Here is a 12,253-nt window from a genome sequence, read left to right as displayed (position 1 = left end):
AGAAAGAGCTCTACTAGATTGCTTAGGAGGATTGAAATCTCAGTGTGCAAGTCATGAGGCTGGAACTTAAGTTTGAGCCCCGAAGCTAGAGACTAAATGCTCAACTCGAGCAAGTCATACTAGAGTGCTCACGAGGCTTGAAAACTAACCATCTAGGTCATGAGTCTCGAACTTTAGTTCGAGCCTCATGAGCTATAGACTGAATGCTCAATTAGGAAGAGTATTGCAAGTGTCTTTGACTCAAGCATCTCTTGAGCTTAATCTCGAGCCACATGAGGTAGAGACTCAATTCAAACCTCTTGGGATACAAACTTTTCCAGATAGTTTCTAGGTAGAAAGAGCTCTACTAGAGTGCTCACATGAGCATTGAAATTTGAGTGTCCAAGTCATGAGGCTCAAACTTAAGATCTAGAGACTCAATTCTCAACTAGAACAAGTCATAGTCAAGTGCTCGTGAGGCTTAAAAACTAAGCATCATGGTCATGAGTCTTGAACTTAAGTTCACGCCTCAGGAGCATTGAGTCTCTAGCTCATGAGGCTTGAAAACTAAGCGTGGCGGTCATGAGGCTATAGATTGAATGAATAACTAGAAAGAGTATTGCAAGTGTGTTTGTCTCAAGAAGCTCTTGTGCTTAATGTCAAGCCATAGAAAGTAAAGACTCAATCGAAGCCTCGTGAGATACAAACTCTTCCAGATAATTCTAGGTAGAAAGAGCTCTATTAGAGTGCTTATGAATATTGAAAATTGAGTGTGAAAGTCATGAGGCTAGAACTTAAGTTAATTCGAGCCCCAAAGACAGAGACTAAATGCTCAACTAGAGGAGTCATACTAGAGTGCTCACGAGTCTTGAAAACTATCCATCTAGGTCATGAGGCTCGAACTTAAGTTCAAGCCTCATGAGCTATAGACTAAATGCTCAACTAGAAAGAGTATTGCAAGTGTCTTTGTCTCAAGAATATCTTGAGCTTAATCTCGAGCCACATGAGGTAGAGACTCAGTTCAAACCTCCTGGGATACAAACTTTTTGAGATGGTTTCTACATAGAAAGAGTTCTACTAGAGTGCTCATGAGCATTGAAAATTGAGTGTCCAAGTCATGAGGGAGGCTTAGACTTAAGAGCTAGAGACTCAATGCTCAACTAGAACGAGTCATAGTTGAGTGCTCATGAGGCCTTAAAACTAAGTGTGACAATCATGAGGCTCGAACTTAAGTTCGAGCCTCAGAAGCTTCATACCAAAATCTCAACTAGAAAGATTATTGCAAGTGTCTTTGATTCAAAAATCTCTTGAGCTTAATCTCGAGCCGCCTCATGTGCTAGAGACAAATGGTTTCTAGCTAGAAAGAACTTTGATAAAATCACTAGCTTAGGAGGCTTGAAAATTGAGGTCCTAGGTCATGAGGCTCAAACTTAAATTGGAGCCTTGAGATTAATCTCGAGCCACCTCATACACAAGAGACCTTTGCGAATGCTTTCTAGGAGGCTTGAAAATTGAGTCTCTAGGTCATGCGACTCGAACTCAAGTGCGAGCCTCATGAGCTAGAGACTCTCGGAGTGGTGATTTTGGCTTATGAGGCTTCAAGCATCTGATGAGATAAAGACACATGGATGGATGGATGGAGAGAGAGAGAGAGAGAGAGAGAGAGAGAGAGAGAGAGAGAGAGAGATAGTTAGATAGATACACAGAGAGAGTCCTTATTATGAATGGATTTTGCAATAAGATGTTTACATAGAACTTAGCAAAAACTTAGCTCATGTTTCCAACACCTTCATTTAACCATGGCTTATGACCAAGAGAAACATTATACCTTGAGCTAACTCTGCCCACAACATGAACTAAATGCAATCTTGATGAAGCAAGAACCCACACCAATTGACAATGCACGGTCGTAGTAGGTAGCAAATCTTGTAGGGCTCTTGGGTAATCTTTTCTAGGATCTTTGAGCAGGCATAAAAAGCACATGGGGCGCAGTTGGCATTGAATATGAGAGACTCACAAAAGAGTCAGTGAAAGGCTCTATGCAAAGGCAAGGTTCACAAAACAACTGCAACATAACAAGCTACGGTGCAGGCATCAACAATAGCCGAGGTTTTTGGCTACAAAGCTCATGAAAGAGGCAAATAAGTGAAGCTTCATGACAGAGAGGCAACAATTCATTGCTCCTCAAAGGTGATGCTCATGGAGGGCACTTGTAGGCACCAAAAATAGCCCATGTTTCTGACTACAACATTCATGAAAGACGAAAAGAAGCGAAGTGCATGATACAGATAGAAGAAGAAAAATTTCAGTCATGAAAGTGGTGTCAATCCATGCCGGAGACATTCACTTTATGAAGAAGCTCATGTAGGGCTCTCTCTTTTTGCAGCTATTATTCTATAGACTGAGCAAAGATGGTGCAAGGAGAATTCGAGAGAGAGACAGAGAGAAAGAGAGAGACCTACATGTGGGTGAATTAGTTTCCAGTTGTGCCCTGCACAGAGTCAAGGATGTCGATGGAGTCAGGATAGTCATTGGCGTGCTGAAGATCCTGTATGTCCTTGACACTTGTTAGTTGAAAAGGATTGACAAAATTCGTAAGTTTGTTGCAGGTAACTAGCTGTTGGTGGGATAAAGCTCCCCAGCTTCTTTGTAGAGTCGAAATTCTGGAGGGAGTGGGTGCTTAAGGAAGTAGTCGACAACGTTGTCACACTTCATTGTGAGACCCTCATCATTGCCTTCATCGAGACTCTGCAAACTCTGTCTCAAGGGCCCACTCTGACTTGGGGTGCAGACGCTGTCATTCGAGGATATCATGCTTCCACCCCACTGACATAGGCATGCGCTTTTGTTCTTTTGCCTCTAAGAAACCATGGCTTACATGTTTGCAACTGTCTAGCATGGAGCGACAAGCTTTCAATCTCCGATCCTCTCTCTACACGAGGAAAAGTCTAGATGTGTATGTGTGTTTTTTTTTTTTGGCAAGACTCACATATAGTGAGTACAAATTATATTAGAATCGAAAAAAATTACGATGCAAGCCCTACTTGCATCGAGCCAAGGCATCACTTGACAAGATTTCAAGATCATAACACTCAAACCACATACATCGGTTGATCATGGGAGACAACCATAAACAAAGACTACATGGAAGCCAACCAAGCATAGTGTTTATAACCTTGCTCATCCTACATGTTGCACTAATGTGGAATAAGAAGCAGGAAGAAAGCCAACTCAACTGCCACCGGAGAGCAAGCATCTGCCACATGCTAACTTGTTGTTTCCAAGGTCACCAAAATACAGAGCATAAGTCCAAAATATGGGCGGATCCAAGACGTCTCCATCACCGACCCACATGGGTCCACAAGGAAAATCCAACACTAAACCAACTGAAGGTGCAAACCACTAGACAGCTCCATAACATCACCGATACAAAGCAATCTAGGTGGTAGCATGAGACCATGAAACCCACAATACCCTCAAGCTGACAAACATCAATCTTTGACCATGGTAGGGAGAGCTCGTTCTCTTCCATGAGAAGAAGGGAAGTTGCCAAGCCCTTGTCACAAAAAAACCCATTCCGGAAGCCCCAAACGCCGGCAGGAAGGATGCAGATAGTCAAGAGCCCCACCCTAGGATCCACCCTTGGCCAATGTCGATCCCCACACGACAACAATAGAGCATGCGGTTTGCTCTGCATCCACCCTAAGACCCCTAGATGACACACTAATAGGACCCCCAACCCGATGTGCAATCATTGGGGTTGCCCCCTAGAGAGCACAAGCTAGGGTTTGAGGTCCGCTTCAGCAAGTCAAATGTGTGCTGTATGTTGGACGTGGGAACATCAAGCAAAAATAAAAAAGAGGTAAGTACTAGTTTGCAAAAATGATAAGCAACAATCCTTTTTTTTAGAACTCACAATGGTGAGTGAATTGTATTAAAATGATCAAAAAATTACAAATTCTAGTCATAACATCTTCCAACAATCATCAATACATCGATTGATGAGGGAGTCACCCTGGGACACTATAAAGGACCTCAAAGAGAATTCATGACTAGCTCATGGACCAAACCATGCATACTACCTAAACAATAAAGTGCCAATCGCCGTGTTCCATTCTTCTAAGTTCATCCATTTCCCCATGGTGAACATTGCTACCTTGACAAGAAACATTTCTCATCATATTCCATGCAGCTAATATTGTACTAAAAAAAAGAAAGCCTAGGGGTAACATTCTCATGAAAAACAAAGACTTGGACAAGAGGTTGATATAGAGACCCTTGTGCTTTACTCTACCGGAAGTGCCAATCAAAATTGTTAGATTCTTTAGCACGAGCTACACATTTCAAGTGAGACATGAAAAACAACTTTTACTTTAAGGACTTTTTCGCTTAGCATATGCAAAAAAGAAATTGAAACTTCATTTTAGTGTATGTCTAGCTCTAGTTGTTCATCCTCACAGGAATGCAGCCGTTGGCCTATGTAAACGTTGAAGGCAACTCCTCCTCTGCTGCTTCAAGGACAAGGTGAATTCTTGTCTACAGCACGATGCCCTTGTTCTTCAAAGCTACTGCCTCATGCCCTTGTTCTTGCAAAGCTACCCTTGTTAATTTGGGTCAACACATGCCCTCCTCCTAGGAAAGCTACCGCCAGTGGTGAGGGCCACCATGCTCACGCATCCCGAGGTGGAGTGGATAGGGTGGCTGGGCACAGTCATCATCCACTATCTATAAGAACTCAACTTCAAGTATAGGACACCAACCTCTTCTGCCCGCAGATGTTGCCGTCGTTTGGATGCAAAAAGAGTTGTATTGTGATTGCACTCCAAGAAACATGGAGATCACAGTTGTGTTGCAGTAGTATTCAATTGGTTAGGGAACATCGGAGGAAAGTGTATCACGACGGATCATTAGAGTCTAGGCCATCACATATTGTATCAATGCTTGAAGGATCTCTCTATCGAGAGTCATTCTAGACCTCATGTTTGAGCATAATCACATCATTGGGGATTCCTTTCGCGGAGTCACCAATATGTTGAGGTTCTTCACAGTTCGATGCTAGATGAGCACCACCTTGATAATCGAACTTAAGTTCGAGCGTCCACCCTATCTAAGTAGCTCAAGACTTGAACACAAGCTTGAGCTGTATGATGCCACTCGATTCAAGGAAACGTTCCATGAGGTTTGAGCCTCCAGTCCAGATGGGTGCCCACCTTGAGGCTCGAACTTAAGTTCAAGCCAGCACACCATCTAAGCAACTCAAGACTCAAACATAAGCTTGAGCTTCGTGGTGTCCACTCTATTCAAGGAAGAATGCCAAGAGATTTGAGCCCTCGCTCCAGATGGGTGCCCACCTTGAGGCTTGAACTTAAGTTTGAGCCTCCACCCAATCTAAACAGCTTGAGACTCAAACATAAGCTTGAGATTTGTAGTGTCCACCCTATTCAAGGGAGAATGACATGACGTTTGAGCCTCTAATCTAAATGAGTGCCCATCTTGAGGCTCGAACTTAAGTTTGAGCCCTATCCCCGTCTAAGTTGCTTAAGACTCAAATGTAAGATTGAGCCTCATGGTGTCTACCAATTCAAGGAAAAATTCCATGAGGCTCGAGTTTAAGTTGAGCCTCCATCCCATCTAGGCTCTTGAGACTCAAATGTACGCTTAACCCTCGTGGTGTCCACCAATTCAAGGGAAAATGCCATGAGGCTCGAGCTAGAGTTTGAGCTTCCACTGTACCTTGAGGCTCAAACTTAAGATTGAGACTTCATCCCATATTGGCAGCTTGAGGCTCGAACTTAAGTTCAAGACTCCATTCCATCTAGGCACCTTGAGACTTAAAATTAAGTTTTAGCCTCATGGTTTTCAACTGATTCAAGAAAAATACCACGAGTCTCAAATTGTTTGAGCCTCCACCCTATATGGGAACATTGAGGTTTGTTATGTGGGGGGTGGGTGATCGATGGGTGATCATGAGACACATCGTTAAATTTTAGGCTCTACTCCATTTAAGCGAGAACACCTTGATGCTTAAACATATGTATCTTTATTCTAGACATTGACCATCGTATTGTATGTTTTGACCTTTGAGTTAAGATACAAGTTCTTGTCTCCGAGTTCAACCTCAATGGGACTAAAAGACTGCTAGCTAGTAGAGCTTTAGAATGGCTTTATAAATGTTGTTGTGAGCCTAGGTTTGAGTGGAAGGCACGGTAGTGGCCCACAAATAGACATTTTATAAAACCACAAACCAAGGACGTGTACAACTCCGTTATGGTCTCAAATGTCTATTTTTCCCCCTAAAAAAACATTGGGGCAAGAAATGGCCGAAATCGACCTGGATGGCAATCACAAAGAACGAAGAATCTCAAATCTCGAGCGAGATTTTCCGAGCAATCCCTAAACCGAGCAAGAGTGGCCAAGGCACACTATACAAACCAAAAACCAAACAAGATTTTTTAGGTGACTTCAAGCACAAAAAAAAAACTAAAACAAGACTACACCTAATTTTAATGGTAAAACGACCACAAATTTTTGACAAAAAAAACCCCTTGAACAAGGGTTTGGTAGAATATTTCTATTGATGGGCCAAAAAAATTGGAACTCATACAATGGCATGTTGATATTCCTCTTCTTGGAACTAGTTGTCCTCATATATTAAAAGCTCATTTCTACCACTATTGATCCTTGTTGGGAATAGTGGCACCATGATTCCAATGGATATAAATCTCCTATTCCTACCCCCCTACATGTAGGACCACGAGACTTACACTAAAAGAGTAAGGTTGTTGCCACTCGAACAAATCTCATGAATAAGGAGCGTCTGGGAGCTTGATCTTCTCTTCACTTGTTCTTCTTCTTCTTCCTCCTCCTCCTCCTCCTTTCTCTTTCTCTACCTCAAGTTATTGTGGGTTGATATATGATAACATGCTATGCATTTTAAGTTACTTTAGAGAAAATGGTGGAAACTTGAAAACAATTCTATTATTGCAATGAGGCTATTATTTTGAGAAAATCCACGTCATGGTATATATTAAAGTTTGGATCACACCATCATAGGTAGCCTTCTATCGGGGGGGGGGGAGTGGGAGTTAGTGGTGTTGCCAAAGGTGGAGGCGAAAAATGTGTCAAGGGAGGTGGTAATGGTTGGGGATTATAGAAGTGCTTTGATAGAAGAGTACACAAGGTTGATAAAGCTATGAACAATTTTCTTATGACAACTTTGTCCACATGCTAGTCTCTTTTACCTACCCATATGGATAGAAATCTAGGTTTAGTGTAATTCCACCTACAAATTTTGAGATTTATCTTCAAATTCAAAGTAGAAGGTGAATAAACCTACAAAATTTAGAGAAATTTAGTGTAAAAACCTTCTCTTAAATTTTCCATGTTAATATGAGCAAAACTCAAAGCTCCTAGACTGCTCGGGGTACCTAGTTTGCTGAGTTGTCTATCATGCCTCGACCGAGATGGATGGTAGTCTAGCATTGCATCTATCATCTTGCAGAATGATGTGGCCCAAGACTCGGTTCTTAGCACCCAATAAGCTGGTAACCCCCTCAAAGGGATCACTGGGAGGTTGGTTGTGCTACAACAAACAACATTGTGCCACGTTGAGACAACTGTGTTGGCTAGAAAAGGTAAATCTCAGGGTCTCTAATCATTGACAAATTTGGTTTTAAAGGAGTTGGGCAAGGAGACTCACAATAGACGAGGCAAGAAGGTCCTCAAGTTCAACCGTTGTCATTTTCAACAACTACATAGTATAAACAATTCAAAAAATCTCTTTGAAAGAGACATGGACTCTTTCACGTACGGGCCGGGACTAGTGCTCGAGAAAAACTTTGTTTTGAAACTTGGCAAACCTACCTCTGAGAGTTTTAATGGTAAACTGACTAAATTTGAAGGTCTTTACACCGAATGACGCTAAATTTCTCTAGATTTTGTAGGTTTTTCACTTTCAAATTTAAAATTTAGAGGTAAATCTCAAAATTTGCAGGTGGGATTACACTAAACCTAGGTTTTTTTTTCAACTCCTCCCCCTCTCTTTCTCTCTCCTCGCTCTCTCTCAATCTCTTTTAAAAAAAAAAAGTCTCTGAAAGAGCTCGTGTCGGCGTGGACTTTTTGTTTAGAGAGATTGAGAGAGAGAGAGAGAGAGAGAGAGAGAGAGAGAGAGAGAGAGAGAGAGAGGAGGAGGAGGGGATCGTATATGGGCGAGGGAAGAGGTTGAGGAAGCCGAGATTGTGAATGCTGTAGGATCAACATATATGTGATGATGTGTGTCACTCGACCTTGTACTCTATCACAAGGAGAGCTTTTGCATGTTGACGCAGCCCAACCTAATCTCTTGTCGCACCATCATTTTTGGTGTTGCAGCTTGAGTAGGTTTTTCCCAACCCAATTAAGCATACATTGTAAAGAATCATAGTGTTTGTTGGACTAAGCGAGGCAGGCGAGGGAGAGCACACGCTCCTGCGAGGCAAGAGTTCAGAATTTTTGTTGGGAATGCGTAGAGACAACAAAAGGAGACCTTTGGACTCCAGAGAGGTGCAATTGCTAAATCGCCCTTCTCTCTCTCTCTCTCTCTCTCTCTCTCTCTCTCTCTCTCTCTCTCTCTCAAACTCTCTTAAATAACAAGCCTTGAGTTCAACTCTCCTCATCGGCTAGATCTTTAAGGTCTCTTGGGATAGTTTCCTACGATGTTAATACTGTCTTCTTCTCGGGTGTGTGTGTTAGCCCATGCTTCAAAAAGCATTGGAGCATGAGGTCGTGGGTTCCAATCCAAGCTCCTCAACCACGCCCCCATTTTTTGGGTAGGCCTGCCTACCTCAAGATGCCTACCAGATTGCTTTGTCGTCGATCCCCTTACCCGCCCCCTGTGTCACTTAGTGTCGTGGGTCTCGCTATCTCTTCTCTCTGTCTCTCCCTCACAACACATAAAGCCTCACAATTTTAGTAGCTTCTGCCACCCTAGCCTCTCTCTCCTCTTCAAAGCGTGCAGTCGTCCCCTTAGACTGGCATATATATATTCACTCAGTCACGACTTTGTCTGCAGTCTCTTTGATGTCAGCGCCTTCTCTTCATTAACCATGCACAAAAGCATGGTTTCTCATGTGCAGCCTGACGAGCCCTGCGCTACTTTAGTTCGGAATCAAAACTCTGCTTTTCCTGTGCATTTTGCAGATGGGTCTACATTATTAAAAGGTATTTCTAATGGATTCAAAAAAATGAAAAGTCTATAACACTCAAAGATTCTTAATAAGAAAGTTTTTAAGGTAATAAAAGAAATTGTGATATCCTAAAATTTTAACATCATAACATGCCGCTCACGCTCGTGCTGCTTTGAAATTCACAAATGGTAGTTGAGGTTAAGAGTAAAAGGAAAAAACTCCTTATTTTTTTGAGAAAAATAGTATAAAAATATAAGAGAATAACCATTTGTAAAACTAATAAAAAAAGGGTCTATAGATTATTTTTCCCGAAGATTGCTCCGATATTGAGGTCCAATGCACGGAAAAACCTACGTTTAGTGTAATTCCACCTACAAATTTTAAGTTTTACCTCTAAAATATGGAGGTGAGAAAACCTATAGAATGTAAATAAATTTAATGTAGAAATTATCAAAATTTATAAAAATTGAAAGACTTTCAAAAGTTATACAAATTTCATGGAGATGCTCGTTCATCTTTAAATAGCTACAACCATATTAGCGCAAATCTATGTGCAAGGCTTGATTATACACTAGATGCAGATGGCATGAGTGAGATCAATGCAAATTTACGTGAAAAGTGGCTCACATATTTGATAACAATATGTAGTAGAGAAAAGTGGTTCATATATGCCTAAAGATATACATGGGCACCATAGTCATGTGCATCCATGACTCTCTTACAATGACTCCATCAACTTGTGCAATACTTGGCATCATCTATTTTCAATTGCGCACATGTCTTCTACTTGCCCAACCTCTATCCATGACCAGCTCTGCAACCTTGAGTCGCAAATTCGTGAGAGCTGAACCCTCTATTGTGGTAGAAATGATGATAGTAGTGGGCGGATTGGACTTTTTTGCACTTTTCCTACGCCAACTTGGTCTTCATTTCAGCCGACGGCTTGGCTAATTACCAAGGTGGAATTCCAGATGCTCTTGGAAGTTGATCAAGACCACCATCGTGGGGAGTGTTTCAGAAGAGCTTGTGAGAAGGCCATACAACAATTGGGAGGTCTCTCTCTCTCTCTCTCTCTCTCTCTCTCTCTCTCTCTCTCTCTCTCTCTCTCTCTCTCTCTCTCTCGTTCGTGCACCCTGCCGTGTGTGACAAGGGCGCGTGTGTCTCAAAAGTTGCTGCGTAATCAACAACCATTTATGTGTACTCTACCACAGACCAAGATCGGCCTTCCAGGTCCTCAAGAAAGACCTTCCAGCTTCTTTATAACTCTCCAAAGTTTCAATTTCTCTTCTACATTCCAATCAACCTAAACTATTACAATAAGTATTACATTTTCCAAGATTGGAGAGCCCTACTATGGGTTGCCATTAAAAGAAGTTAAAGAACATCTTCAGTGCAAGTACCTGCAGGTTTGCAGCATCGCAGGGCTGCCTCAACAAGCGCTTGTGCCCTCTTAGTAGAGCTATCCCACTGTTGGGTCTGCCTTGCTTATTGCCGTTTTCGCTGTTCAGGCAAATGGCCGCCCTGATTTTCCTATTGTGAATGCAAATGTAACCTCTGGATCAAACGAGCATGCAGTTTTCTTTTCATTAAACAACCCGCCTGGCTCTCCTGTGTCCGCACTCTCATTAGAAGACCTTTCAGGTAAATGGGAACGCAGAGGACTGTGTATATGTCGCATTGCTTCAGCTTTTGAGAATCTTTTCAAAAGCAATGCCTAACCATCTTCAAATTGCTCAAAAATTCGTTAAGAGCTTCAATGCTGCTGAGTTTGGAATGAAGTTAAATTTCTTCTCAATGCAGGAAAAGATAAGGTTGTACACATGGAACACCAACAAGATGCAAAAATCTTCAACAAAGTTAGAAATGGTTGAAGCCCTTCATCCTTGTGGATCGCAAAATATTGTCCCATTCAACAAAACGGATTCAATCACTCAGCTTGGCTATTATCATGGAACTTTCACAAGATCGCACCTCGTTAAGTTGCTGATAACATCAAGTACAAGACATCACCACCACCAAAATAAGCCCTCCCACCAATGACAACTCTTCTTTCTATTAGCAAGACGGCGGGCTCGTACAACACAAGCATGGATGAGGTGAGAGCCAGGAAGAAGATGGCGAATGGGGTCTCGACAACCCAGCTCTTTGCGAGAAGCATGGCGAAGAAAGGGCCAAAGAGCTGAGTCTCCAAGGTGCTTCCTACTCAGACTCCAGAGAGTATCCCCTTTCCTCACTCGCCACCATGCCTCCTCCTCTTCCATTCGCAAGGCCTCCCTCTCTTCTGCCCCCACAACTACTACCGCCTCTGCTACTGTCCCTGCTGCCTGCTGCAGCGCCGACACCACGCCCTCCCCTACTGCCTTCAGCTCACCCATCTACGTGTAGCGATCCTCTCTCTCTCTCTCTCAATAAAAAAACCCTCTGAAAGAGCGCGCGCCTCTTTCAGAGGGTTTCTTTTTTATTGAGTGAGCGATCTCTCTCTCTCTCTCTCTCTCTCTCTCTCTCTCTCTCTCTCTCTCTCTCTCTCTCTCTCAATACAAAAAAACCCTCGAAAAGAGCGCGCGCTCTTTCAGAGGGTTTCTTTTTTATTGAGTGAGCAATCTTTCTCTCTCTCTCTCTCTCTCTCTCTCTCTCTCTCTCTCTCTCTCTCTCTCTCTCACACACACACACACACACACACACACACACACACACACAATACAAAAAAACCCTCAGAAAGAGCGCGCGCCAGCACGCGCTCTTTCAGAGGGTTTCTTTTTTATTGAGTGAGCGATCTTTCTCTCTCTCTCTCTCTCTCTCTCTCTCTCTCTCTCTCTCTCTCACACACACACACACACACACACACACACACAATACAAAAAAACCCTCGGAAAGAGAGCGCGCTCTTTCAGAGGGTTTTTTTTGTGAAAGAGAGAAACACAGAAAACTCTGCCGGACTTTAGTGTATTTTTTAAGGACAAACAGGAAAATTCCCGGCTAGTTTTGAGGGTTGCCTTGAAGGAAACCGGGTAGATTTCTCTAAAAACCGGTATATTTTCAAAGCTTTCCTTTTTTCCATTGGTTCTTAAAAACGTTTTTAGTGAACACTGGTTCATTCTTGCATCATCAAA

The 12,253-nt window shown here is 42.5% G+C and overlaps 1 protein-coding gene across 1 annotated transcript; it reads right to left on the bottom strand.

The window, feature by feature from the left end:
- Nucleotides 1–11,149: 11,149 nt before the first annotated feature.
- LOC147437493 (uncharacterized) lies at nt 11,150–11,518 on the bottom strand. Its single transcript, XM_086485954.1, has one exon. The coding sequence runs from the start codon at nt 11,516–11,518 to the stop codon at nt 11,150–11,152; it is 369 nt and encodes a 122-aa protein (XP_086342080.1).
- Nucleotides 11,519–12,253: the final 735 nt, after the last annotated feature.

This window comes from Adiantum capillus-veneris, chromosome 17 (genome assembly GCF_014529385.1).
Source record: "Adiantum capillus-veneris isolate H3 chromosome 17, ASM1452938v2, whole genome shotgun sequence".
Taxonomy (NCBI): domain Eukaryota; kingdom Viridiplantae; phylum Streptophyta; class Polypodiopsida; order Polypodiales; family Pteridaceae; genus Adiantum; species Adiantum capillus-veneris.
Note: the sequence above shows the minus strand (reverse complement) of the source record. Positions and strands in the feature narration are given on the sequence as shown.